The following is a 26,868-nucleotide window of genomic DNA, read 5'->3' as shown; positions in this document are numbered from 1 at the left end:
TTTATTATTTTTAGGAATGACCCTTCTATTCCTATGCTTTCTAGTGTTTTTAATAGGAATGGGTGTTGTATTTTATCAAAGGCTTTTTCTGCATCTATTGAGATAATCATGTGGTTCTTGCTAGTTTGCTTGTTGATGTGGTCAATTATGTGGATGGTTTTCCTAATGTTGAACCAGCCCTGCATCCCTGGTATGAATCCTACTTGATCATGGTGAATGATCCTTCTGATCACTCGCTGGAGTCTTTTTGCTAGTATCCTATTTAAGATTTTTGCATCTATATTCATTAGGGAGATTGGCCTATAGTTTTCTTTCTCTGTTTTTGACCTGCCTGGTTTTGGAATCAGTACCATGTTTGTGTCGTAAAAGGAGTTTGGTAGAACTCCCTCTTTGCTTATTATGTCAAATAGTTTGTATAGTATTGGGGTTAACTGTTCTCTGAATGTTTGATAGAATTCACAGGTGAATCCATCAGGCCCTGGGGATTTTTTCTTAGGAAGTTCTTTGATGGCTTGATGGATTTCAATTTCTGATATGGGATTATTTAAGAATTCTATTTCCTCTTCTGTTAGTCTAGGCAGTTTGTATTTTTGTATATATTCATCCATTTCTCCTAAATTGGTGTATTTATTGCCATATAATTGGGCAAAGTAATTTCTAATGATTGCCTTAATTTCCTCCTCATTGGAGGTGCTGTCCCCCTTTTCATCTTTAATGCTGTGAATTTGCTTTTCTTCCTTCCTTTTTTTAATTAGATTGACCAGTACTTTGTCTATTTTGTTTGTTTTTTCAAAGTACCAGCTTCTTGTCTTATTTATTAAATCAATAGTTCTATCACTTTCGATTTTATTAATTTCTCCCTTAATTTTTAGGATTTCTAATTTGGTTTTCTGCTGGGGGTTTTTAATTTGATCGCTTTCGAGTTTTTTCAATTGCATTTCCAATTGATTGATCTCTGCTCTCCCTTGTTTGTTAATATGAGCTTTCAGGGATATGAATTTGCCTCTGATTACCGCTTTGGCTGCATCCCAAAAGGTTTGAAAGGATGTTTCGCCATTGTCATTTTCCTTGATGAAATTATTAATTGTTTCTATGATTTCTTCTTTAGCTAAACGGTTTTGGAGTATCATATTGTTTAATTTCCAATTGGTTTTAGATTTGGTTTTCCATGTACCATTACTAATCATTATTTTTATTGCCTTGTGATCTGAGAAGGCTGCATTCATTATTTCTGCTTTTTTGCATTTGTGTGCTATGTTTCTGTGACCTAATGTATGGTCAATTTTTGTGAATGTGCCATGTGGTGCTGAGAAGAAGGTGTATTCCTTTTTATCCCTATTTATTTTTCTCCATATGTCTATTAATTCTAATTTTTCTAAGATTTCATTCACTTCTTTTACCTCTTTCTTATTTATTTTTTGATTTGATTTATCTAAATTTGATAATGGTTGGTTTAAGTCTCCCACTAGTATGGTTTTATTGTCTATTTCTTCCTTCAATTCTCCTAGTTTCTCCATTAGAAATTTGGGTGCTATATTATTTGGTGCATACATGTTGATTAATGATATTTCCTCATTGTCTAGAGTCCCTTTTAACAAGATATAATTACCTTCCCTATCCCTTTTGATCAGGTCTATTTTTGCATTGGCTTTATCAGATATCATGATTACCACTCCTGCCTTCTTTCTATTAGTTGAGGCCCAGAAGGTCTTACTCCATCCTTTAATTCTGACCTTGTGGGTGTCAACCCGCCTCATGTGTGTTTCTTGAAGACAACATATGGTAGGGTTTTGGATTCTAATCCATTCTGCTATTCGTCTACGTTTTATGGGTGAGTTCATCCCATTCACGTTCAAAGTTATGATTGTCATTTGTGGACTCCCTGGCATTTTGATTGCCTTCCCTAATTCTAACCTTTTCTTCTTCGGCTCTACCTTTTAGTCCAGTGATTTACTTTGAATCAGTCCCCCTTGTCCCCTCCCTTGATGTTTCCCTTTTTAGTCCCTCCCTTTTTGTTCCCTCCCCCTCCCCCCTCTCTTTCCCTCCCTTTTTGTTCTCCCTCTCCCCCTCCCCCCCCTTGGTTTTCCCTTCTCCTTACCCTTGTTGGGTAAGATAGAATTCAAGATCCCAATGGATCTGGATGTTTTTCCCTCTCAGAGTTGATTTCCCTGAGATTGAGGTTTAAGTAACCCCCCCCCCCCTCTCTTCCTCTCCTTCTTATAGGAGTTTTCTTCCCCTCCCCTTCCCCTGTGAATCTTTGTGTGAGAACCATTATTCTATTTGGTCTTTCTTTACCCCCTATTTATACATTACATTTTCCCCACATATTAGTATACATAGGTTGATATAAATGTAGTCCTTATAGAAGAGAGTTTGAGTAAAAGAAGATAACATTTTTCCCCTTTCCTTAATATTTACCTTTTCAGGTATTCCTTGCTCTTTGATTTTCGGTATCAAACTTTCCACAGAGCTCTGGTCTTTTCTTTGCAAAAAGTTGGAAGTCTTCTATTTTGTTGAATGCCCATACTTTCCCTTGGAAGTATATAGTCAGTTTTGCTGGGTAGCTGATTCTTGGTTGGAGACCCAGCTCTCTTGCCTTTCTGAAGATCATGTTCCATGCCTTACGATCATTCAGCGTAGAACTTGCAAGGTCTTGTGTGACCCTGATTGGCATTCCTTTATATCTAAATTGTCTTTTTCTGGCTTCCTGTAGGATTTTTTCTTTTGTTTGATAGCTTTGGAATTTGGCAATTACATTCCTGGGAGTTGTCTTTTGGGGGTTTAGTGTAGAAGGTGTTCTGTGAGCTCTGTCAGTGGATGTATTGCCCCCTTGTTCTAGAATCTCTGGGCAATTTTCTTTGATTATATCTTGTATCACCATGTCCAGTTTGGTGTTTATTTCTGGCTTTTCTGGGAGTCCAATTATTCTTAAATTTTCTCTTCTCCCCCTGTTTTCCAGATCTATCACCTTGTCGGTGAGATATTTTATGTTCTCTTCTAATTTCTTGGTGTTTTGGCTTTGCTTTATTAGTTCTTGCTTTAAAGCCTGGTTTTCTTTTACAGTTTGGTCAAACTGGTTTTGTAGATGCGTGAATTTCTTTTGCATCATTTCCCACTTTTCCTCCCAGAGGGCTTCCATCTTTTTGGTCCTTTCTGATTCAAATTCTTCATGGGTTTGTGGAGAGTTTCTATTTCCTTTGGAAGATTTTGGAGAATTTTCTTGTATATCTTCTTCTATCTGCTCTGTATTTTGTATTTTGGCTCCATAGAATGTGTCCAGAGTCGCCCCTTTCTTCTTATTTTTCTTGGTATTTTGGGGCTTCTGTGCTTCTGTGGAGTTTGTCATCTCTGAACGTGGAGGATTGGCTTTTCTTGTCTTTGTCTGGTGATCAGTGGCTTTAGTCCTGGGCAGATGGTTCTATGAGCGTTCCCTGGGTTAAACTGAATATGCCTCACTGGAACTGGAATGGAAGGGTCGGACCACGAGGCCACACTCTCCCCCTGGCTCGATTTCCGGAAGTTGCCTTCAGAATCGCTGGCCGTGAGGCTGTTTCGTTGGCCTGCGGGGGGATGGGCTGCCGCTTCCCCAAGCTCCGAGAGCACAGACTTTCACTGAGACTTGGATAGCAGGATCCAGCCCGTGAGGCTGTCTTGCCCGCCCTGAGGGTTGCTGTTGTTTTGACCAGCTCTCTGCAGCGGAGGCCCCAGGCAGTAACTTTCACCCGGACCGACTGGCTCTTTGCAGCGGAGGCCCCAGGCAGTAACTTTCACCCGGACCGACCAGCTCTTTGCAGTGGAGGCCCCAGGCAGTAACTTTCACCCGGACTGGGACTTGGGTAGAAGACCCTGAGGGTTGTTGTTCCTCAGACCCTGCTCTCTGAGCCCGGTGCGGCTGCGGCTTCCGGGAGCCTTGGACTCTGCGCTCCTACCCCTGAGGTCCGAGGGATCTCGGGTTCTGGCTTTTAAGGGGAGCCGTACCTTTTGAACCGGGTCCAGGTCCAGGAGGAGGGTTCCCAGGGTCTGTGCTGTTGATCGTTTTGAATTTCGGCGCCTTAGGAGCTTCTAGTTTGAGATCGGTCGGGAAGGGTTTTCCGGAGATCTGAACTTCAGCTTTCTCTAAGCCGCCATCTTAACCGGAAGTGTACTGGATTGATTTTGCTTGTCAAGTAGTAAGCAGTTAATAAGTCAAATAACCAATTTAACAAGCATTTATTGAGCCCTTGTGCTAGGCACTGTGCCAAGTATTGGGAATGCAAATATAAACAGAAGGAAATTGATGCTGGCTTCGAGGAGCTTGCATGCTAATGGCAGAAGATAACACAGAAAAAGGTAGCAGAGAAGAGTGGGAGGGAGGGACCTGGCTAGCATAGAAGAGAAAGTTCAGGGAGTCATCAGTGCAGTCAGGAGAAGAATGAAGACCTAGTTGGCCTGGGTATCCTCTTCAAAAATAGAGATTCTGGGAGAGAAGCTCAGGGATGGAGGGTGCATCCAATGTGAGAAGTAGATCCAGGCTGGAGTGAGCTTATGTGAAGTTTATAACATGGGAAAGGAAGTCCTGAGTCAGGAGTTGATTCTGGGGAGGAATGAAGTCATTGTAAGGATTTTTTTCAGTTCTTACATCTTACATTACATTTGGACCAAACTTTCTCCTTAAATTGGAGGAACCAGTGAGTCAGAGGGAGAGGCTGCTGGAGTGGAGAATTCTTCCAATGTGAGAAGGATGGTTTTGAGGACCGTGAGGAGCAAGTACGTAAAACAGTGTATACATATCAGATATTATTTATATCTATATCTTATTTGATCCCGGTGAGGCAGGTGGGGTGGGCCTTATCTCCCATCCTCATTTTGCAGAATGAGGGAAAGTGAGACCCAGAGAAATTAAGTGGTTTTTAAAAGTCACATCACCAGTAAATGTTTGCTCTAAATGTGTGCTTTTCCTTTTATACTTCCCTCTCTCTTCAGTCACTGTTTTGTCTCTTATGGGAAACTATAGTTTTCTTAAGTATTATAGGAAATGAAGAAAGCATACTGATTTTCATGTTTAAATATAAAAGAAAACCATACATCTTCCCGGCAATGATATAGTCTTTACATACAGAAATAATTAAATATGTAATTTTTAAAATTACAACTTCAATTTTGTATAGAATTTTCAAAAATCTTTCTTTAATGATAATTCCCACATTCTCAGGTTGTATCCAGAATAGTCATACTGATAACTAAGTTCACTAGTATATATAGCTACAGAAATAGTGTATGACTGAACAATCATGGAAATAGGTCATTTAGAATATAAATGTCTAAATTTTCAATGGGAAAGTTATTATCCCATTGGAGAGTGAGTGGGATAATTACTGCCCCATCCACACATCACAGAGGAAAGAATGAGACTTGAAGACAGAAAAAACTTCCCTCAATTCTCATATTATCTGTATAACTTTGGGTGAATCACTTACGTACTCTGTGCCTCGTTTCCTCTTAGAACTAAGTGATTTCTAGGTCTCACTTAACTCTATCACCCTATGCTCATAAAATATTTATTGATATTATGAATAGGAAAAATTCCAGACATTTTGAGATGTTTTGCTGTTTACTGTACCCTTGCATATCCATCAGGTTGCAGTAGATGATTGTTAAAATCCTATCTCTAAATCCCCTGATCCTGTGAACTCCCTTCGATCTTCACAATGGATTTGTGAAATCGGCAGGAGTTATATTATCCTGAATTTGTCTATAAGAAAACTGATACCATCGAACGTAATGGACTTCTCCATTAGTGGTGGTGTAATGTCCCTGAACAACTTGCAGGGACCCAGGAGAAAAAAACACCATTCATAAGCAAAGGATAAACTATGGGAGTGGAAACACCGAGAAAAAGCAACTGCCTGAATACAGAGGTTGAGGGGACATGACAGAGGATAGACTCTAAATGAACACTCTAATGCAAATACTATCAACAAAGCAATGGGTTCAAATCAAGAAAACATCTAATGCCCAGTGGACTTACGCGTCGGCTATGGGGGGTGGGGGGGGAGGAAAAGAAAATGATCTATGTCTTTAACGAATAATGCTTGGAAATGATCAAATAAAATATATTTAAAAAAAAAAAAGAAAACTGATACCTACAAAGATGTCTTCTGAGGGTCACATAGGTAGTAATCAGTGTAATGAGAACTAGTGCCCTTATCTGCACTTTTCATGCAGAGCTCTTTCCCCCGTGTTTAGTTGCATGTAGATCTAGAGTGATTTCAGATTATGTCAAGGAGCATTAAATGATATTTGATGAACAACTACATGGTGAAAACATTCAATGCTTAGCATTACCAGAAGAAAGGGCCTTGAAAGAATACAAGGAGTTATTTTCAGACACTGACCTTTGAGTGTTAGGATTATCCTGTCAATTGTCTATTCCCAGAAAGATGATAATATCTCTTACTACCAATGAGTAGATGACACAAGAATTGAACCAATGGGTCCACTATAGACAGAAATGACTTAACTGTGTGGCTAATAGGACTGTCTTTGGCTTTTTTGTTTCAGTTTGCTGAATTCTAACTCATTCACAGTTATACGAGATGATGCTTTTGCTGGCCTCTTTCATCTGGAGTATCTGTAAGTTCCATACTTTGTTTCCAAGTTGGTGTTTGGGAAATTCAAGATATTCTGGAGGATTGCTGGAGTCTTTTCATTAGGGGAATTGTGTTCTAGGAAGTATAGGAGTGGGGAAGATGAAAACATTTGCCTTCTTTTTAAAAAAATCTAATTAATTAATTATGAAAAATTTTCCATGGTTATATGATTTATATTCTTTCCCTCCTCTCCTCCCTCCCCCTCCTATAGTCACTGAATAATTCCACTGGGATTGAATAAAACCACTGGGTTTTACATGTATCATTGATCAAGATCTATTTCCATATTGTTAATATTTGCAATAGAGTGATCATTTAGATTCTACAACCCCAATCATATCCCCATTACACTATGATCAAGGAAAAATAACATTTACCTTCTAATTTCAATGCTTTATTAATTCTTACTTGACTTTTCTCTTGAAATAACATGTGGGTTACAGTTATTATGTAGTTCTTATTTTAGTAAAATTCATTTAAACAAATACTTAAGGGCTTAGGTCATGTACAAAATGCTCTGTGCTGATACAAGGATAAAAAATGGCCCAATTCTCACCCTCAGGCAGCTCATGGTCCAAAGGGAACTGTGTGGTCAGGGTTAAAACCAATACCAAATAGAACAGGATAAGGGAAACAAAGAAAGATTTAGGCAAAATGTTCCAGATTGTATGTTACAGATCTCTTTTTGGTAGTCTGGTGAAGCCTAAAAGACCCCTGCTCCAAAATAAGGTTTTTAATAATGAAAGGAAATGCTAAATTTCAGTTGTAGGTTAGTGAAAATAAAGGCATAATTTTTTCCCATCCAAGTTTACAGACTCTATGAAATGTATCCACAGTTCCCTTGACAGGGGGCGTCTGTGGATCCCAGGTCAAAAACTCCTTTCTCTAAGTTAATATGCTAAGAATATTTGAGGAGGCAGAACATTTTTAGCTTGGTGGGTGGTAGGTAGGGATTAGGGAAGATTTCATGAAGGACATAGCACCAGTGCTGGGCCTTGAAGGAATAGGGAATAAAAGAGAGAACAAAGAAAGGAGGTAGAAAAGTGAACTAGGAAGGGGAGATAGTCATCCAGGACTTGCGTTTAATTTGCAGGTAAGTGTATAGTAAGCACAATTGTAGTCTCTTAGGTTGGATATTTTTAACTCTTAGTAACTACTTAATGATTTGCTGATATTAGCCACACAGTGGAGACAAAGGATATGCAAGGCTGCTGCTTCCTTTGTCCATTATTCCCATCTTTCTGGAAAACTCAACAGTTCTTGTTTTGATTGGTCCTTGTCACCCCCCCCTTTTTTGGGGGGGGTTCCTTCTGGTCTGTTATCCTGGCTCTACTTATTTTCTTCTTTCCTTTCAGATTTATATCCTCCTGTCCATTTTATACTTTTCCACCAAATTCCTGTTTCTTCTTTCCACTTTCATGTCTTTTCCCCTCAAGTCTTTTCATCCTGCAATATTTTAAACATTTTAATAACATTAATCCTGTTATCAGGTTGGTTTTTGCTACTTAGCATTCAAAGGGATTTTGAAAGCCTTGCCTATTTTCTTATCTGAAATCAACAGGTATATTTTTAAATTCAAAACACATGCTGGGTACAAGATAATTCCCTCTGTACTAATTTTCAGCATGGAAGGAAAAAATGACTTTGCAAGAAATATTTTCCCTCATTCTATTTTCTGCATCAGGGATGTGGTACAACATGAATTCAAAGCTTCAGCAGAGCTTGTGAAAGCCCGAAGTGTGTGTGTGTGTGTGTGTGTGTGTGTGTGTGTGTGTGTGTGTGTGTGTGTGTGTGTGAGAGAGAGAGAGAGAGAGAGAGAGAGAGAGAGAGAGAGTGTGTGAGTGTGTGTGTGTGTGTGTGTGTGTGTGTGTACACAAAACTATTAGTTTCCTATCACAGAAGAGGCATCTTAGGGACAAAATTAGAATAAGAAACCAGAACTTTGCAGACTTCCAAATAGTCCATACTGCAGATAATTATAAAATTTTCTATCATTATTATTAATGTCGGTTGATATTTCCAACACCATAAATCTCTGATAATTAAAAGCCTCTCTGTAAGTAGTGACATAACAGTGTAATAACATAGTAATGTTCTTTTCTGTTCAATACTTCTCCCAAGACAATAGTTTTATTCAAGACAAAGAAATATGATGAGTTAAGTGCCATGGACTAAAATTTCAAAGCAGCTCTCCTATTAGAATACAAAATTCTCATGTGTTCCTCAGCAGCTTCACAAATAATAATAATCATATTTATGGAGAGATAATGTGGTGTAACAGACAGAGAGAGGGCTGGTCTTGGAGTTCTCAAATGCTTGGGTTCAAGATCTGCTTCTGGTACAATCACAGATGAGTTACTGACCTGTATTGGTTGAAGGTGTTCCCAAACCAAGAATTGCCCACATTTATGGAATCACAGGTTCATCTCCCCTACCATCCAAAAAATAGTAACAGTAATAGTAACTTACACTTTTCTCTGAGGAAACTTTAATAATCGTTGCAAACCTCAAAGCACCTTTGTGCCATAAAGTCAAAAGCTTAACACAGGGAGTCAAACTTTTCTCAAATTATTGTTTTCATTTTTTATTGTTATGCAAAACACACTTCCATATTGGTCATTTTTATAAGAGCAAAGTCATACTTAACCAAAATCCCAAAATAAAACCATAAATAAAATGATGTGAAAGATGACTCCAACAGTTCTTTCTCTAGAGGTGGATAGTATTTCCTGTCATAAGTCTTTCAGAATTGTTCTAGATCATTGCATTGCTGAGAGTAGTCTAATTTTCACAGATAATCATCAGTACTGCTGTTATCATGTACAATGTTGTCCCAGTTCTGCTTATTTCACTCTCCCAGACACATTATTATTTGCATGGGTGTATAGAGATACAAGTTCTTCCTTTATTTTTTTCCCCAGTGGTTTTTAGCCCTCAAAAGCAACTTTTATGTGTGTATTTGCTCAGAAGTACATGTGCTAGTGGCTGGGTCAGGCAATGAAAAAGTATCCCCTTGGACCACAGAGTTGAAAGGGACCCCAGAGAATATCTATTCCAGGCTGTACCTGAGCAATCCTTTCTACACTCTCTTTGGCAAGTGGTCATCCAGGCTCCAAATGAAAGGCTCCAGGGAAGCCCGATTCCTAATGAAGCAGCCTATTTCACTTTTGGACAGCTCCATTTGTGAGGGAGTTTTTCCTTTAGAGTGGGTTAAAATATGCCATTGGGCCAAATTCTGCCAAGAAGACTAAGCCCAGTCCATTTTGTATCCACCAGTCCCTCAAATATTCAGTGGCAGCTATCATTTCCCCCTACCACTCTCCCAAGCCTTCTTTTCTCTCTTCCAAACAGGTATGGCTTCCATCCTGGTCACCCTTCTCTGCATGCACTCAGTGTCCTTCTTTAAAGGTGGTAGCCAGAACTATAGCCAATACTCCAGATACTTTATTTTTGAGCAGTTGCATCATTAAGCCAAAGATTCCTGTTATAGTACTGTTAACATTGAACAAATTCAGAGCCACAGTACAACCAAATTAAAATTCAGTATGTGTGTTGTTTATGTTCAGAAGATGAATCAGATTTTGTGATTTGAGTCGTACACAGCTGTTACTGGTGCTCCTCAGTGAACACCTACTCACTCTTGATTTTTCTTACTATACAGTTGGTAAATGGGGGAATGAGCTTCTTGTAACAAGAGTAGGTGACAGCTAGTGCTTCATGGTTTATGGAGCACTTTATGAACATTATTTTACTTGATGCTTCTGGCTCCCCAAGAGCTAAGTAGGACAAATATAATGTCTTTAACAAAAGGGAAAACCAAAACAGAGAGAGAAATAAGTGACTTACCCATGGTTTCACAGCTGAGAAAGGGCTGAGGCAGAATGCAAACCTAGATCTTTGGGCTCTGGATTCAGTCATTTCTTCCCCCCCCCCCCCCATTTTGTTTCTCACCTCTGTCACTCTAGTAAATCTGTCTTGAGGGATTTCTGAGTTATTAATAGGCAGTATTACAAGAGACTTGAATGCAGAATTTGTTCCTTGAATCATATTCCACATAGGAACAATTCTATATATTGAGTTTTTGTGTAAAAAGGAAGAGAGGAAGCAGTTATTGTGCTAGCCATAGCAGTAAGCTGCTGCCTTATTTAGCCGGTAGGTTAGCTGCTACTCTGCTTAGTGAGCTGGACAAGTGGCATGGACCAAAGGATGGGACTAAGTGGGACTTTCTATTAGATCATGAGCTCCTTGTGGGCAGGGATGGTGTATTACATACCAAGTGGGACTTTCTACTAGATCATAAGCTCTTTGTAAGCAAGGAATTTTTTGTCTGACCTGACTATCTTCTTTTTTCTCTCTCTATTTTATCATTTGGTCTCCTTATCAGCTTCCATGTTTTCAGTTACAATCTCAATGCCCATGACCTCTGGATCTACATATCCAGCCTTAATCTTTCTCCTGAGCTCCAGTCCCTCATCATCAATTGCTAAACTGACATTTCAAACTGGATGCCCTGTAGGCATCTCAAATTCAATATGTCAAAAATGGAACTTTCCCCTCTAAACCCACCCCCCCTTCCAAACTCTCCTCTTACTGTTGTGTATTGTTTCATCATCCTTCCATTCACCCAGGTGTTGTTCTTGACTTCTCATTCATCCTCTCTACCCATTCAGCTGCCAAATCTTATAATTTCATTTTCTACAGTACTTCTCACATTGTCCCCTTCTCTTCACTCATGCAGCTGCTTCCCTAAATCAGGTCCTACTAACCTTCTCACCTTGCCTGTTGCAGTAGCCTTCTAGCTTCTCCTCACTGCTCTCTATCTTCCACATAGCTGCCAAAGTGATTTTCCTGAGATGAAAGTCCAAATAAGTCATAACCTACTCAATAGACTCTAATGGTTCCTTGTTACTTCTAGGATGAAATAGAAACTCCATTTTGGGCACTTAAAGCTTTGCATTATGTGGCTCCTTCCTATTTTTCCAGGCTTCTTATATATCATTCTCCTCTAAGCACTTTATTGGCATATTTGCTATTTCTCATACACATGACCATTTTTTTCTATCTCTGCCTTTTGACTGACTGTCCCCAGGGCCCAGAATGTTCTCTTGTATCCTCTCTACCTTTCACCTCATTGACTTCTTTCAGTTCTCAGCTCAAGTGCCACCTTCTGCAAGAATCCTTTTGGTGTCCCCCAGATGCTCTTAACATCTCCCCTAGGTTACTCTCAATCTGCTCTATCCTACATATGCCCATTTATGTATATTACATCCCCCACTAAAATATAAGTATATGCCTTGAGGAACAGAAACAGTTTTTGTCTTTTCTTTATAGCCTCAGCTTTTAGAACAGCACTAAGCACATAGTAAGTACTTAACAAGTGTATTTGAATTGATTGGGTGGCTATAAGAAGGTGTTCAATAAATATCTTTTAAGTGAATGAAAGCCAGAAGTTGAGATTTCATTCAGCAATCCACTAAAGGTTTTGAGTTGAGAAATGATAGAGCCATAATGCATTAAGATGACCCAGGTATTGTGATAGAGGATGGACCATGGGTTCATTCCCTTCCTCAATCTCTTTTACTTCCTAAATACAACTAATTCCAAATATTTCCTAGAAAAATATATATCTTAGTTAATAGTGGAAATTAGACACAAAATAAAATTGTAAAACATTCAGGTTTGGGAATTATATGTGATTTTTATGAATGAAATTATTCCAAATATTGTGATCTCTCCTCTCTTTTGAAAGCAAGCCATTTCCTGCCATTTTCCTGGAATAAATCCTAGAATGGGAGTTGTAAAAAGGCACCCTGCCCATAGGAGGAGTCTGTTCAAAACACATTTACTACCTACCACATGCAGGGCAACTTCTAAATCTCCGGTGCTAGAGACATAAATATAGATCTAATACCATCCCTGCTCTTAGGGAACCTACTCCAAATGAGAACAAGAACACAATAACTGATGCAAGGGAGAATGAAATGAGTATAAGGAAGATGAGAATGAAAAGTATGTGAAAGGAAGTGGCACAAGAGTAGGTGGGAAAATTTATTAAAGCTAGAGGCAAAGGGCATTGAATGTCAGCCAGGTGCTGAGACTTTATTCAGCAACCCACTGGAGGTTTTGAGTAGAGAAACAATGGAGCCATAATGCATTGAGATGACTCAGGTCTTGTGGTAGAGGATGGCCTGGAGACGAAGGAATGAAGATTGGAAGACCAACCAGGAGGCAATTATAGTAGCCTATATGAAGATCTGGACAAGGGCCATGAGTGTATAATAGCTGAATTGTCTTAATAGTCAGAGATATTGAAATGTAAGCGTATTTAAAGAGGGGAAAGTATTTAGAAACATTCTAATTTTGCTCTATTGAGACCACCTTGCATGCATATAGAGAGATTTATTATTTCCAGAATATTCTTACATACATTGTCCCCAGTTCTAAGGGTTTTCATTCCACTGCTAAAAGGAGTGGATGCAAGCGTGTATGCACACACACCCACACACTCCTACCTTACATTGAGAATTCCTGGTACATAAACCAGCATTCCTCAAAGATGCTATTTATTCAGTTATGCCTTTTGAAATTGGTCAGGGACCACTGTGAAAAAACAATTTTTAAAGTGTTATGATGACAGAATGCAGTTAATGGTGCTTGTTTTCTTTGCAGATTCATTGAAGGAAACAAAATTGAAACCATTTCAAGAAATGCATTCCGTGGGCTCCGTGACCTCACTCACCTGTAAGTCCTTTAAACTGCGTTGGGGGCTATTGATGTGCTGAGCCAGATGCATCTTGCTGGGCATTTCTTTGTTAACTCAGGCAGTTATTACTGTGTGAGAGGACTCTCTCCAAGAAGCCAGTTTGCAGTCTGTCAGAGGCATTCCTCAATCGTTTATGTTACATCTGCGAATTTGTATCATTCTTCCAATTCTATCCTTCCCCGATCTCCGATTTTGGCCACAGTTGTGCCTGCTCTTTTTCTTAATTGTAATAGATCAGTTTTGTGGCAGACTAACCTCCTTGCAAAAAGTCAGTGGAGGTGGCCCATCTCTAAGTGAAAGGGATAAGACCTGGGAGGTTTTTCCTTTTCAGTAGTCAGTGAATAATTTTAACTTAGCCAACTTAGTAGAATTTTGCAACTGAAAGGGACCTTAAATGTGATCCAGCCCATTCCCTTCATTCTTCTGATGAGAATAAAAAAAGGCTTCTTCCAAGTTAAAACTTCTACAATATGGAAGAGTGAGTAGATGTTTTAGAACTCCCATCCGGAATGCTTTTCTTTTATACTAGGCTACATTTTCATGATTTCTTTCATTTGAGTGCAAACAGTTTTTTTTTTAATGTGGAAATAATCTATGCCTTGAGTTAAACCTTCTTTAAAGACCTTTTTCCTTTAAAAAAATCAACAATCAGAGCATACTATCTTTCATGTGAGTTTTACAGTTTTATTTTGGGGTTTTGGTTTTATATGAATATTCTCTTATAATAATAGCCAATATGGAAGTATGTTTTGCATGACAATACACACACACACACACACACACACACACACACACATATATATATATATATATATACATATATATATATATATATATATATATATAACTCAGATCAAATTGCTTACCATCTCTGAAGGCAGGAGGGAAGAGAGGAAGGGAGAGAATATGGATCTTATAATTTCAGAAAACATTATGTTGAAAATTTTTCTTATATGTAATTGGGAAAATAAAATATCTTTGAATTAAAAATTTGCAGATTGATTTGCTATTTTAGAAAGAGGCCAAAGCACTTTTTTCCTCTGTAAATTCATGAAAACTCTAAATTATCATGCATTTCTGAAAATGTGAGAAAACCCCATTACCTTTGGTTAGCTAGGAACCAGGGTATGTCTATATGAAAAGCATTTAAAGAGCATATTATTTCCCAGCTATAATCATTTGTATGTAGTGAAAAGAAAAATGAAAGGAGATAAGATGAAGAAAATACCCTTTAAAAAGATATAGACATCTTAACAGAAATTGGTTCTAGCTAGGTCCATTAGCACCGGTGGATATATTGTCCTCATTGTTCAGTACTTTTAGATCAATGACTTTTGGGCCCTTTGTTGTCTACTATCAGGAATGCCTGGGATGAGAGAGTGACAAGGGAATGAGAGAGAGGATAAGAGAAGGAATTGAAGGCTAGGAAAAACATTTTTATGAACACAGTAATTGAACCTAGGAAGTGTTTTAGAGGTCCCAATTGGGTTAGTATTATTTTTCCCAGGTGACCCCCCTTCCTCCAGGGTCCTGAATCTTTTCAGAGTTAACTCTAGTGTCAAGTTCTTGCATCCTATTGCCTTTTTCTTATCCTAAAAAGAAGTTTGGATCTCCTCCATAGCATTGCAATCTGAATTAAGCATGCCAAAGCAGTTTTGCTGGCAAGAACCGGTTTTGGTAAGCAAATAGTTCTGAACAGTTGGCAAATAACAGCTATGAACTGATCTTGGTGCCCTTAAATGAGGAAGAGGTGGTCTTCCAACAGAGGCTAAGTAACTATAGATCATGGATTGGTAAAGCTAGAAGGGGTCTTCGAGATCAATGTCCTCATTTTGCAGGTGAAAAAACAGGCTTTGGTTTTGGTTTTCTTAGCAAACGCTATGGATAGATCATTAATGTTGTGGCTATTTAACTGGCTGATATGGGCCAGACTGAAAAGTCTGGTTGACCCAGTTAGCTATGAACTTACTTCTATGGCCCTGGAGTACAAGTTCTGGTGTTCAGGCAGAAGTGAATTGAACCAGTAAAGAAAGAATGTGTGTTTGTGTGTATATAACAGAGAGAAGTTTGTTGTTCTTTTGAGGTCCACACTCCTACAATTTCCCAGTGTTTAATTAAGGGTTGCTTAGTTCTTTATAGAGGATGCACTGCAGTCTTTCTTTACTAAGTGTAGTTTGTTCCCAGCATAAAAAACATAGCTTCCAAGGGCACCTGACTTAGCCAGGGAATATATGGATACCTCATTCAACCATTGGTGAACTAATATGTATTTATTGAGCACCTGCTCATCACTTTGTTAGACACAGTGAAAGATAAGGAAATACCAAGAGACATGGTCCCTGTCCTTAAGGAATTTGTTGCCTAGTTAAGGGGCAAGGCTAACACTCATGGAAGAACACACAAAAAATACAAGGCAGTGTGTAATTAGGGTCTAAACGGGGTGGTGCAGACTGTATTTGCTATAGAGGAATTCAGGAAGGAGAGAACTCTGGGAAGGCTAGACTGGAGCTCCATGGAAGAAGTGGGACTTGAGCTGGGTCTGAAGGACAGCTAGTTAGATGAGCTGAAGGGTGAAAGTCCCTGTGCTAAAGTAGCTTGCATTTGAATGGGGATGGGGGAAAGGAGTAGGAAGGGAATATTGGACAGAAGCCCCAATAACTTGTTTCTAAGTTCCCAGTTTATGTGCCCTTCCCACTCTTCTCTTTTCCTCATGTTTATCAGAGTTAAATATATTCTTTTCAAAGAATTCCAATTGCACTTGCATAGGCCAGTCTGCCATTTTTGTACGGATTTTCAACAGTACAGATGGAACCTCAATTTCCTCTGGCATGAAGGAAATAGGAAATACAGAAATTTGTAGGTAGACTGGGATGAAGGGAAGTTCCAGTCACTAACATATCCCTGACTCTGGGCAGATCTATATACAATTATTACCCTCCTTCTCTCCACTCCAATGCAACACATTAGAAAGTGTTATAGGTACCAGGAGCACTAAAATGGGGGGAGCCATAGCTCATAGATCATTGTTTTAAGAGAATATTCATGTAAAACCAAAGCAACAAAATAAAAGCACAAATAAACTAAAGTGAAAACTAGCAGACTTTCACCTGCATTTTGAACAATGGGGATATTTTTAAGCAAATGGAAGTATGATATCAGATAAGATTCATCATTCTAAGTAGCACCTCAGGAGGTTATACATTTATTGACTGCTGTGCATATGTATATATGAAATGTATCCCTAAAGTGATGAGAATATTTTTATTTGTATTTTTATTTAAATATTTTATTTTCCAAATTACATATAATAACAATTTTCAGAATACATTTTCCTAACTTATGAGATATAAATTGTCTCCCTGCCTTCCTTCTTCCCTCTCGGAGATGGAAGGAAAATTGATCCAGGTTATACACAGATTATCATGCAAAACATACTTCCATATTGGTTATTATTGTAAGAGAACACTTACATAAAACCAAAAGCCCAAAATAAAAACACAAATAAACTAAAGTTAAAACTAGTCTGCTTTGATCTGCATTTTGACTAATGGGAGTATTTGTAAGCAAATGGAATTATGATATCAGATGAGACTCATCATCCTAAGTGGTACCCTGGGAGGTTATACATTTATTCCAGTAATATCATCATTACAGAAAGAACTTTTCTGACTCCTCTTTTGGAGTTGCCTTCAAAGGTCATTTTTGAAGCCTGCAAAAAAAAAAAACCAACAACAACCTATATCTTATGTCTTTTTTATAATGTTATAATTACATTTTCTCTCACTCAAAATGGTGCTATACAGGTTTGATCACTTCCTTATTCATAAAATTTGGTTTCAAACAACTTAGGCTATTTCCAAGAATCAAATACACATCTGAAGGTTAAATGTTGCTTCACCCCTTCTCTCCTCCCCTGAACTGTCCATTGATGATACTCAAGAGAATATGCTACAGCCAGGGACAGCTAGATATCTCAGTGGTTTGAGAGCCAGGTCTAGAGACAGGAGCCTCTGGAATCAAATCTGGCCTCAGATATTTCCTCCCTTTGGGACCCCGGGCAAGTCACTTAACCTCTATTGCTTAGCCCTTACTGCTCTTCTGCCTCAAAACCAATATATAGATAGTATTGACTCTAAGATGGAAGGTAAGGGTTTAAAAAAGAATATGCTATAGCTTTGAGGGTATTTCTTAATGTAGAATTTCAAAAATGTTTTGATTGATGGAAGCAGTTAAAACTAATAGCATCAATAATAACTTATATTTCTGTAGTATTATAAGATTTATAAAGCACCTTCCTTACAACAGCCAAGATACAGAAAGTATAAGTATAGATCCCATTTTATAATGAGGATACAGATGCCCAGAGGTGTGAAGAGACCTTAAATATTAGAAACTGGCACTTCAATCCAAGCCTCTGGATGCTAAGTCTTAAGCTTTTTCTGTTACACTAGGAAGATTGTAATAGCCAACAACTATATAGTCCTTTGAGATTGAAAAGCACTGCATGAATATCATCTCATCTGACAAAAAAACACCATGATGTAGGTGCTATAGTTATCCCGATTTTACAGGTAAGGAAACTGAGGGTGAGAGGTTAGGCGACCCAAGGTTACATAGCCAATAGATCTGAAGTTGTATTTGAATTTGGGTCTTTCTGACTCCAAGTCTGTCTCTTCGTCCAATATACCCCCTAGCTGCCTCAAAATAAGAATAAGCATATAGTCATCTAAGAGACTATTTTGAAAGTACCAGCACTCATTTGGATAAGTAACCTGGGGTATGTTCATTTTTTAAGGTTGCATTTTTTTGTTATGTTTTACAGTCTAAGTTTAGAAAATATTAACAAATACAATGTTCAAATCAACAAATAGAGCTCATAGCCTCCAAATAATTTACAATTTTAAAATGTGTATTATATTTGGCAAAGTAAAAACCAAACAAATCCTCAGTTGCTTCCACATCTCCTCATAGTCTGTCTCAAAGGACCCTACTCATCTGGCTAACATTGTCTGGATTTTGTCCATTACCATTCAGTTCCTTAGTAGGCTCCACAGAGAAACAAAATCATGTTTGAAAATATGAAAGAGACATTGCCACTCTGTGATTCTAATTTGAGGCATTCGTTTTCTCCTAAACATCCTGAAGAATAGAGAATCTTAAGGATGGGTATTTCATTTCAGAAATGAAATAAATGACATGATATTTCAGGAAATGGAGAGCCAGTGACTTATTGGACAAATTGTTTTCCCTTTCAAGTCTTTAACATAAAACCAGAAGTTTGAATTACATGATTTCTGAGATCTCTGTTAGCTTTAAGTTTGATTGAGGTAGGCAATCTAGATCATTTTGGCAATGGGATTTTGGCAGGCTGCTTATTTGTCAGATATAGAGGGTAGATGCTGATTGGGTTTGAAATTAGCCTTTCAATATGTTCTTGATACTTAACTGAAACCTAACTTAGCTCTACCTTCAATTGGCCGAGTTTCGCCAGCCTTACTGTTACTTTCGAGAGAAAGAGACCAATTGCCACCTCCAGGAAGCTTGTACACATACAGGATCTCATGTTCAAAAGTATGTCTTGTGCTCAGATCACCTTCAATCTCCTAAACATTCTACATCGATAGACTTGTACAATAGTCTTTTGTGTTCAGAATGACACTGGACTGCTTTGAGATCCTGAATCATGAGAAAAAGAGATATTATAAACTATTTACTAAGGTTGGAAACTGAAGTAATACATTTTGTTTAATAGGTTTATATTATAAATTTTGGTACTTTTGGTTTTGACACACTAGATACATCCTAGCAAGCCCATAAACAACACCCGCAACCCAGGCAAAATCCATTCCTTGGATTAAGTGGGAACTACCCAAAAAGAATGCTTTAAATGGACAGTTTTTGTGGATTTCCACTTTTGTAATTTATGTTTAGCAGAAAGGGAGGATGTGTGCTTTAGCTTTAATAAATTGGTGCCCCCATCATCCATTGTTCAACCTGAGTTTTATAGAGGTTAGGTCTTGTCTTCATTTACATTGTTGTCATTGCATATATTTTCCATTTGGATTGCTTTCTTTACTCACTTCGTATAAGGCTTCTCACATTTATTTGACTTCTAAATATTTCTTATTCCTTGTGCCACAGAATTATTCTATTACATTCATAGACTGCACACTTGGTTCAACTAGCTTCTGATTGTACTCGTAATTTGTTTCTTACTTTTTTGCTGTTAACAAGTAGTGCTGCTAGGAATATTTTTGAGTAATTGGATCTTTTCTTATTGTCATTGACCTCCTTGGAGGTATAATTCCAGGACAGGAGTCACCAAAATTAAACAGTTTAGTAGATTTTGTTTTCATAGTTTCATTTTTATCCCCCACAGCTTGGATCAATTCATTAATATAACATTAATATAGTTTAGTTTATATTTTTTTAAAAATGAACTTTTATTGATATATTTTTGTCTTTTATATTGTTTTCATTTTCTCCTTTAGGGAGTAAATGTATGTAGTATAAAAGCTTTCCCCCATGCCAGAAGGTCATCCCTTATGGCCAATAATTAAAAAAAAATTAAAACGATGGAGAAGACAAAAATCAGCAAAATAATCGATACATAAAAAACCCTGATAATGTTTACCTTGTTCCATATCCATGGACCCTCTTTACCACCTTAACAAAGTAGTTGGGGGAAATGTCTTGAAAGATTTTTTTGAACAATGAGTTGAAAAGGGTTTTTCCACTTAACTTTGGCTACTTCAATTTTTCAAAGACCCCATTATCCCACCAATGTGGGTATTCCCAACTCATCTACTCCACACCTTTTTTTTCCATTTGACTTTTTTTCCATACCATCCCATACATTTTCAGCAAAGGGCCCACCTGGTGTACTGAGGGGAGGGGGGCTGGAATGCCTTCAGATTTTTAACTTCACACAGATATCAGTGCAGTCCTCAGGCTGTCCATATGGTATACCTCTCTCTCACCACATGACTGACCCATTTCCTTTTCTAGTCATGGAATGACTGAATGTCTTTTAGATGATATCTTTTTTTTTTGCATGTGAGCCATTGTTGGTTAGATGCTGTAGTCCATTTATCTTTTTGTTGTCCTTTGGATCATACCCAGTTGTGAGTCTTCACAGATTATTTATAATCATATAGCCTCTCTGGAGGACTCACTTTTTGGTGTTAAAAAAGATGAATTTTGTTTAAGAGAGGAGCTTGAGGTTAATAAAATCGCTGTTCAATCCCCTGAATTCCTATTTCAGTGCTAAGAATCAACCTTTGGTTAATGAAAAGATAATTGTTTACAAGTCATTCTCTGAAAAGCCCAGTTCATTGGAAGTCTAGTAAGGTTTGATTTTTTAACACATGCAAATGTTAGAAACCAAGACATAAAAATGACTTTGCAACAAGATACTTTACTGAGTCCTTTTTTATTGAAAGCCCTTTCTTGTGTCCATTCTCAAGGTATTAAAACGATTATGAATGGAACATGTTTAAGTTCTTTGAAGGAAGGAATGATGCCTTCTAATCATAGAATATTTATGTTGGAATGGACCTTAGAGGTTATCTACCCATAGATGAGGATTTATACAGATGAAACACTTTATAAATTGTTTTTGAATGAAAGAGGCAGATGTCTAATATTGTCTAATGATTGAAATAATATATTGTCACATAATTATGAATTATTGTTCTAAAAATCCAGACCTTAAGTTCCAGTCTGAGTAGTCTGCTTTTTCTCTGTGTAATTAGTTCATTTCCTAATCTAAGTGTCCATTGCCAAAGTTGAATAGTTCTGAGTTGAAGGCATTAGGTCTTTATTTTACATCATTAGCTTTATTTAAGTGACTTTAGAATGAAGAGGAATCAAGTTAATAACCATGTTGAAATGTAACTTTCTTCTTCCAGTTCTTTGGCCAATAACCACATAAAAACACTTCCAAGGGATGTCTTCAGTGATTTAGATTCACTGATTGAACTGTAAGTAATGCAAACCACATATATATTTGCTTGCCATTATGGTCCAATGAATTATGAACTTTAACTGTCTTCTCCTCTCCCTTTTTGTTTGCATCTTAGCCAAAATATGTGTTAAACTAGAGTATATTGTGTTATTTGTATATATATTGTGTATATGTTGTGTTAATTTTTGTAATTTTCAAATGCATTTCTTATTAAGATTAAGTTCAATTTAAAGGTGGGCTCTTCTCATCTACCCTACTTCCCTTATGGCTATTGGCTATTATTTTCTGTTGTTTGTCCAGTTTCCATTTTTAACCAAACTTGGTTTAGACCATTCAGTGTTTCAGTTGTGCTTGTGAAATATTTTCTTGTTATGTCCTGTTTGAGTTGGTGAGAACTTGTGTCAGTAGAATTCTTAAACCAAACGTGTTTTGCATGGAACAGCTACAATTTCAATGGTATTTGAAGACAGAGTGCCATTTCATCCCAATAGAGTTTTTCAGTGAGCAACAAGTGCTCTCTTACTGTAAAACTAAAATCCTGAGCCCAGAAGACCTTTAAATAAAGTTGTTGTGACAGGTAAAAAGAAGGAGGTTGCAATGATTGGGAAATTTAAAAAACATCTATTGTCTTGGGGATTAAATATATTTGGGTACTAACAGTGCTATTATTTTGAATTACTACCAACCATTTCAAAACATGTCTATTTCTGTGTGTTTTTTTAGAGATTTAAGGGGCAATAAGTTTGAGTGTGACTGCAAAGCCAAGTGGTTGTATTTGTGGTTAAAGATGACAAATTCCACTGTTTCTGATGTCCTGTGTATTGGTCCACCAGAATATCAGGAAAAGAAGTTAAATGATGTGGCAAGTTTTGATTATGAATGCACCACTACAGGTATTCGGAATGTATCTTTTTAACCACACCATAAATAACTGAAGATTCATATTGAGAACCATTTCTTTCTTTATTCTCTGTTAGAAATGTCGATGGGGAGTGGAACAGAAGCTTCAAAGAGGGAAAATATTATTACTAAAATGGTTTAGGGAAATTAACACAATAGAATGAGGAAAAAAGGAAATGGAGGCAACAGATTGGTATTCCAAAAGAATATGAAGAGATCCAGGGTATTAAAATTCTTCTAATCACGATTTGCTCTTTGATTCCTAGTTCATTAGACAGTCCTTTAACTCAATAAACCAGTCAGGCAGTCCTGTGCAAGGGAATTGCAACTAGCGTTAACATAAAAAAGTGGATCAACAATGAGTGTTTGCACACCTGGAGGGAAATTTTTTTATGCCAATTTGAATTCCCCCTACTCCAAAGTAATATCCCAAGAATAACCTCAAGGTGCCAGTTTATGCTTTTTTGAAGGTTGTCAGATAACGATATTAAAATATTAACTGCAAGGAGAACTGCAACAAAACATCAGTGATATGTCTTCAAGATGAAAAGATTTGGATTTTTGCCTCTTTTAAGGCAAGCTTTAAAGATAAAGTGAATCAATAAAGGAATGGTATGAAAGTTGCTTACCAAATATATAAAAATAAGCATTCACACTGATAGTTGATATCTCCAAAGCCCCAGGGCATGCTAAAAGGAGAAGCCATGAGAATGAGGAATATGAATTCAAGGGAAAAAAGTGAAACCAAATAGTCAGAGCCAAAAACAGCAGAATGTTGGAGCTGCAAGGTATTCCTGGAGGTCATCTAGTTATTTTTCACAGGAGGAAACTGAGGTTCAAACAAATTGAGGAGATTAGCCTGGAATCACATAGTAAGTGGTAAAGTCAGTACTAGAACCCAAGTTTTCTGGATTCATATCCAATCAGTGCTTTTCCTAACTATACCAAGTTCCTTTTTATCTGTTATTTCAGGGTCTATTCAGTTAAAAAAAAGCAATCAACCAGCCAATAACAAAGGGAATATGATTTTTTAGAATTCTACATTCATAAATAGATGACCATGCAAACAATGTCTTGATCTAATGGAGAACCTGAAATTTCAGTAAGACACTGAAATTCTTCCCTATTTCCTTGTCTTTTGTGTCTGGATAGAGGCTTCACCTGTGCCTTGAGCCTTTGAGATTATATGTGAATGTGCTTTAATTCTTTGCTAGAGAGATCATTTATTATGTATCAGAAACCCACTGACCATTGATATTTATGCCAAAGATTCCCAGCCACCCACCCTGATCAGACTTTTGTCTGACTTTAGTTTTTCAGCCTCCCTCCTTTTCTCATCTCTACTCTTAAGTGGAGAGACATGCTGTTAGTATTCAACTTGGCCTGATGTATCCTGTCCCTCCTCCTGGTTCACTCCTGGAATATGAACATCTTGTCAATTTTAAGACTGTAGGTTTCTAAAGTTCTCTCCCTAATGGTCTGGAAGGGCAATGTTTTCCTGACTCCTTGGGGCAGAGGGGAATTTTGAGTGCCTAGGAAGATTCTATATTAGGGGAGATTGCTGAAGTGGAATCCCATTAAGAATCACCTAACAAAGTATAGGATCTGAATTCAAATCTGCCTTTGGACATTTACTAGCTATGCCATCTTGAGCCAGTCAATTAACCTATGTTAAACTCTGTTTAATAGGGATAATAGTAGCACTTCCCTTCCAGGCTTGTTCTGAGGATCAAATGAGTTAATATTTACTGAGTGCTTGCTTAGCATAATGCCTGACTTATAGTAGGTCCTATATAATTGATAGCTAATATCCTCAAAGTGTCATGGAAATGAGTCTTGGTTCTGGGTAGTCAGAACCTGAAATCTGCCCTAAATCTAGAATGCATAGGGTAACAGAGGCCTGATAATAGATTTTAAACCATGCACAGTCAACAGATTTTCATTAGTTAACATTTGTTGGGTAGACCTTGACTGGTTTGAGGAGCATGTTGTCATAAAGTTTTCCCCAAAAAGGGAAAAAAGCAACCCTCGATTTTGTTTTTCCCCCTATCTCCAACTAGCTAGTCTTTGTTTGTTTTTTCCCCTCATGATGAAATTGACTCAGAAAAATTATGACCTGCCCAGACCATAGAAACACTGCATTGTAAAAACTAGGTCAAGATATTATGAATTAGTGGCTTCCTCTCCTTTGCCCAGACCCTACTTTGCTTCCTCTGTTGCTTTAATATAGGCTCGAGGAGAAGCTATCTTGAGAAAGAATAAGAAAAGCAAATCTAGAGCCTCCACTAAGTATTTGGAAAGGGGTATTATTTTTCCTCCCAAGACATTCTCTTAGAAATGGAGCGTTTAAACTTGCCACCCCAATTTGCTTCTAAGTAGGTGAGGTGGGCTATTGTTTCTACTATCCTTTGGCAAAAGGTCAGAAGCCATCAAGACCCATAGTCAAAGCTGGGAAGTTTCACCATGTGTATGGAGCTCCCAGCTCCATTTCCCTGCCTCCCACCCCCCAGCTTCAGGCTAATTTTAGCTCTTTCCTAGTATTACCTGTGTAAGGTGGAGAAGTCAACGGAACCAGATTCCTTCCTGGGATTGAATTCTGCATCCTAATTTCCCCGTTGTCTCCCTTGTTTCAGGGGCTAATGAAAATGCAAACAGAAGCGATACATTAATGTGCAGTTTCTCTCCCAATAGGATCGACATCATGTATAATTTATTTAGTAAGTGTGCTAAAAATAGCTATGTGAAATTCTGTTGATTCCAGTGGGAGGCAGATTTAAATTGTAACAGCCCCACTGACATCATGAACTTAATCCAATGTGAACAGAAGTGGCAGCTCCGACTCCAGAGAGCCCTATTAATACTTTATCACCAGTGAGTTGATGTCATGCCAATATATGCAGTCTTTGAGAGACTTTCAGGATGAGTATGTTTCTGCTAACTGCTATTTAATGGTAAATGAGGGATTTTATGGAAATGTCTTCAATCCCCCACACACCTTTTCCTTTTAGCCTTCCTTTTTGTCTAAATGTCTCCCATTAAGAATTAGACATCCAGTTCCAGCCATTAACAGATTTCGTTATGCCAGATATTCAGTCCATATAAAGTAAATGCAAACCCTTCTACCAAGAGAATTCAGCAACAGGAGGGCATAATGGGACCAGTAAAGGAGAGAGCTTCCAGAATTTGTTTTTAAATTATCTTATCTTTTTGCCGTTATAACTTCTCATTTCATGACTCTTTAAAGACTTAAACTACTGGTGAATTACAAAACCTGACAATCGAAAAGAACCACATATTTAATCGAATGTTAATGTGTCTGAGAATTAAGAATGCAGTTAGGAGACTATTGTGAACCAGAAAAACTCATGAGTTATGGGTGAGGTGGGACTTGTTTGGCACTCTTGGCAGATTTGGGTTATACTTATAAAACAGGAAACCCTATAAAGAAAGTTTAAAGTCATCTTTGTTGTAATTAAAAGAACACAGCTGCATCCTTTGTATCTGTCTACACATCTTTAGAACAGGGAACATGTAACTGCTATCAACACCCTCCCTTTTTTTCCATTTGTCATCTTTATATTTACAAGAAAATGGGTGAGATCCTGTTCTTCCTTCTCCACAAGCCCTGCCAGCAAGAGCCGGATGAACCCACCTAATTATCTGAACTCCAAATTTTATTAGTGTTGTCTTCCTTTCTGTTGATGGACAATTTACTCTACCATCACCCTGACCTCTTTTTGTTTCTCCCCACCTCCTGTGCCCAGCCCAGCCATCTCCTGTCCATCATGGATTGCAGTAATATCCTTTCTGCTCCAGTCATCTCTTCCCTGCCAGCATCAATTCACTCAGCTGGGGCCTCCTGATAGAAGCAGCTTTCAGCTGACTAGAATGATGACAGGAGCCTCTACCGACTTTTTTCCCCAAGAGGTGCCCAAGTTTTCTTGATAAATCCTATGTAAGGAAGAGTTGACAACTACTCATTAAGTCAACAAGTATTTATTAAGTATGTCCTTGGGAACTAGTGCTGGGAGTGTAGAGGGTACAAAGGAGGCAGGTATTGTCCCTACCCTCAAAAAGTCTTGCTGGCAAACAGGACTTGGGATTTAAAAGCTATCGCTACTGACAGAATCTGCACTTAATTATGACTGGAACAGAGGAAGGGACAGGTGAAATGATCATCCTCCTTAAACATATGCCCTCACCTCTTGGCCAACTCGATCTTCCTGTCTCCTGCTGTTTTCTTTCCTTACCTTCAACTCTTCCTCTACCCAACCCAACTACATTTCTTCAGATGCTCATTTACCATTTTCTTCCCCCTTCAACACTTCTCAGTTGTCTCATTTAGCTAGTCTCCCTCATTTTCTGGACCATTCCTATTGTCTTTCTCTTCTTACCTTTTCTGTTCATGTGCAATCTCTCTCTCTCTCTCTCTCTCATTCTCTCTGTCTCTGTCTCTCTCTGTCTCTCTCTCTCTGTCTCTCTCTGTCTCTGTCTCTGTCTCTCTCTCTCTCATTCTCTCTGTCTGTCTCTCTGTCTCTGTCTGTCTCTGTCTCTGTCTCTGTCTCTCTCTCTCTGTCTCTCTCTGTCTCTCTCTCTCTCTCTCTCTCTCT

At 38.0% G+C, this 26,868-nt stretch overlaps 1 protein-coding gene across 1 annotated transcript in view; it reads left to right on the top strand.

Moving 5' to 3' along the window:
- Positions 1 to 26,868, top strand: part of LGI2 (leucine rich repeat LGI family member 2) — a 50,512-nt gene that overhangs the window by 6,759 nt on the left and 16,885 nt on the right. Inside the window, exons 3-6 of the mRNA XM_001367556.3 lie at positions 6,541 to 6,612; positions 13,299 to 13,370; positions 21,303 to 21,374; positions 22,082 to 22,251. Coding sequence (XP_001367593.1) covers positions 6,541 to 6,612; positions 13,299 to 13,370; positions 21,303 to 21,374; positions 22,082 to 22,251 — 386 coding nt within the window. The remainder of the gene's footprint in view (positions 1 to 6,540; positions 6,613 to 13,298; positions 13,371 to 21,302; positions 21,375 to 22,081; positions 22,252 to 26,868) is intronic.

The sequence above is a fragment of the Monodelphis domestica genome, chromosome 6 (genome assembly GCF_027887165.1).
Source record: "Monodelphis domestica isolate mMonDom1 chromosome 6, mMonDom1.pri, whole genome shotgun sequence".
Lineage (NCBI taxonomy): Eukaryota > Metazoa > Chordata > Mammalia > Didelphimorphia > Didelphidae > Monodelphis > Monodelphis domestica.
The sequence above is the reverse complement of the archived record's forward strand: the minus strand, read 5'-3'. Positions and strand labels throughout refer to the sequence as shown.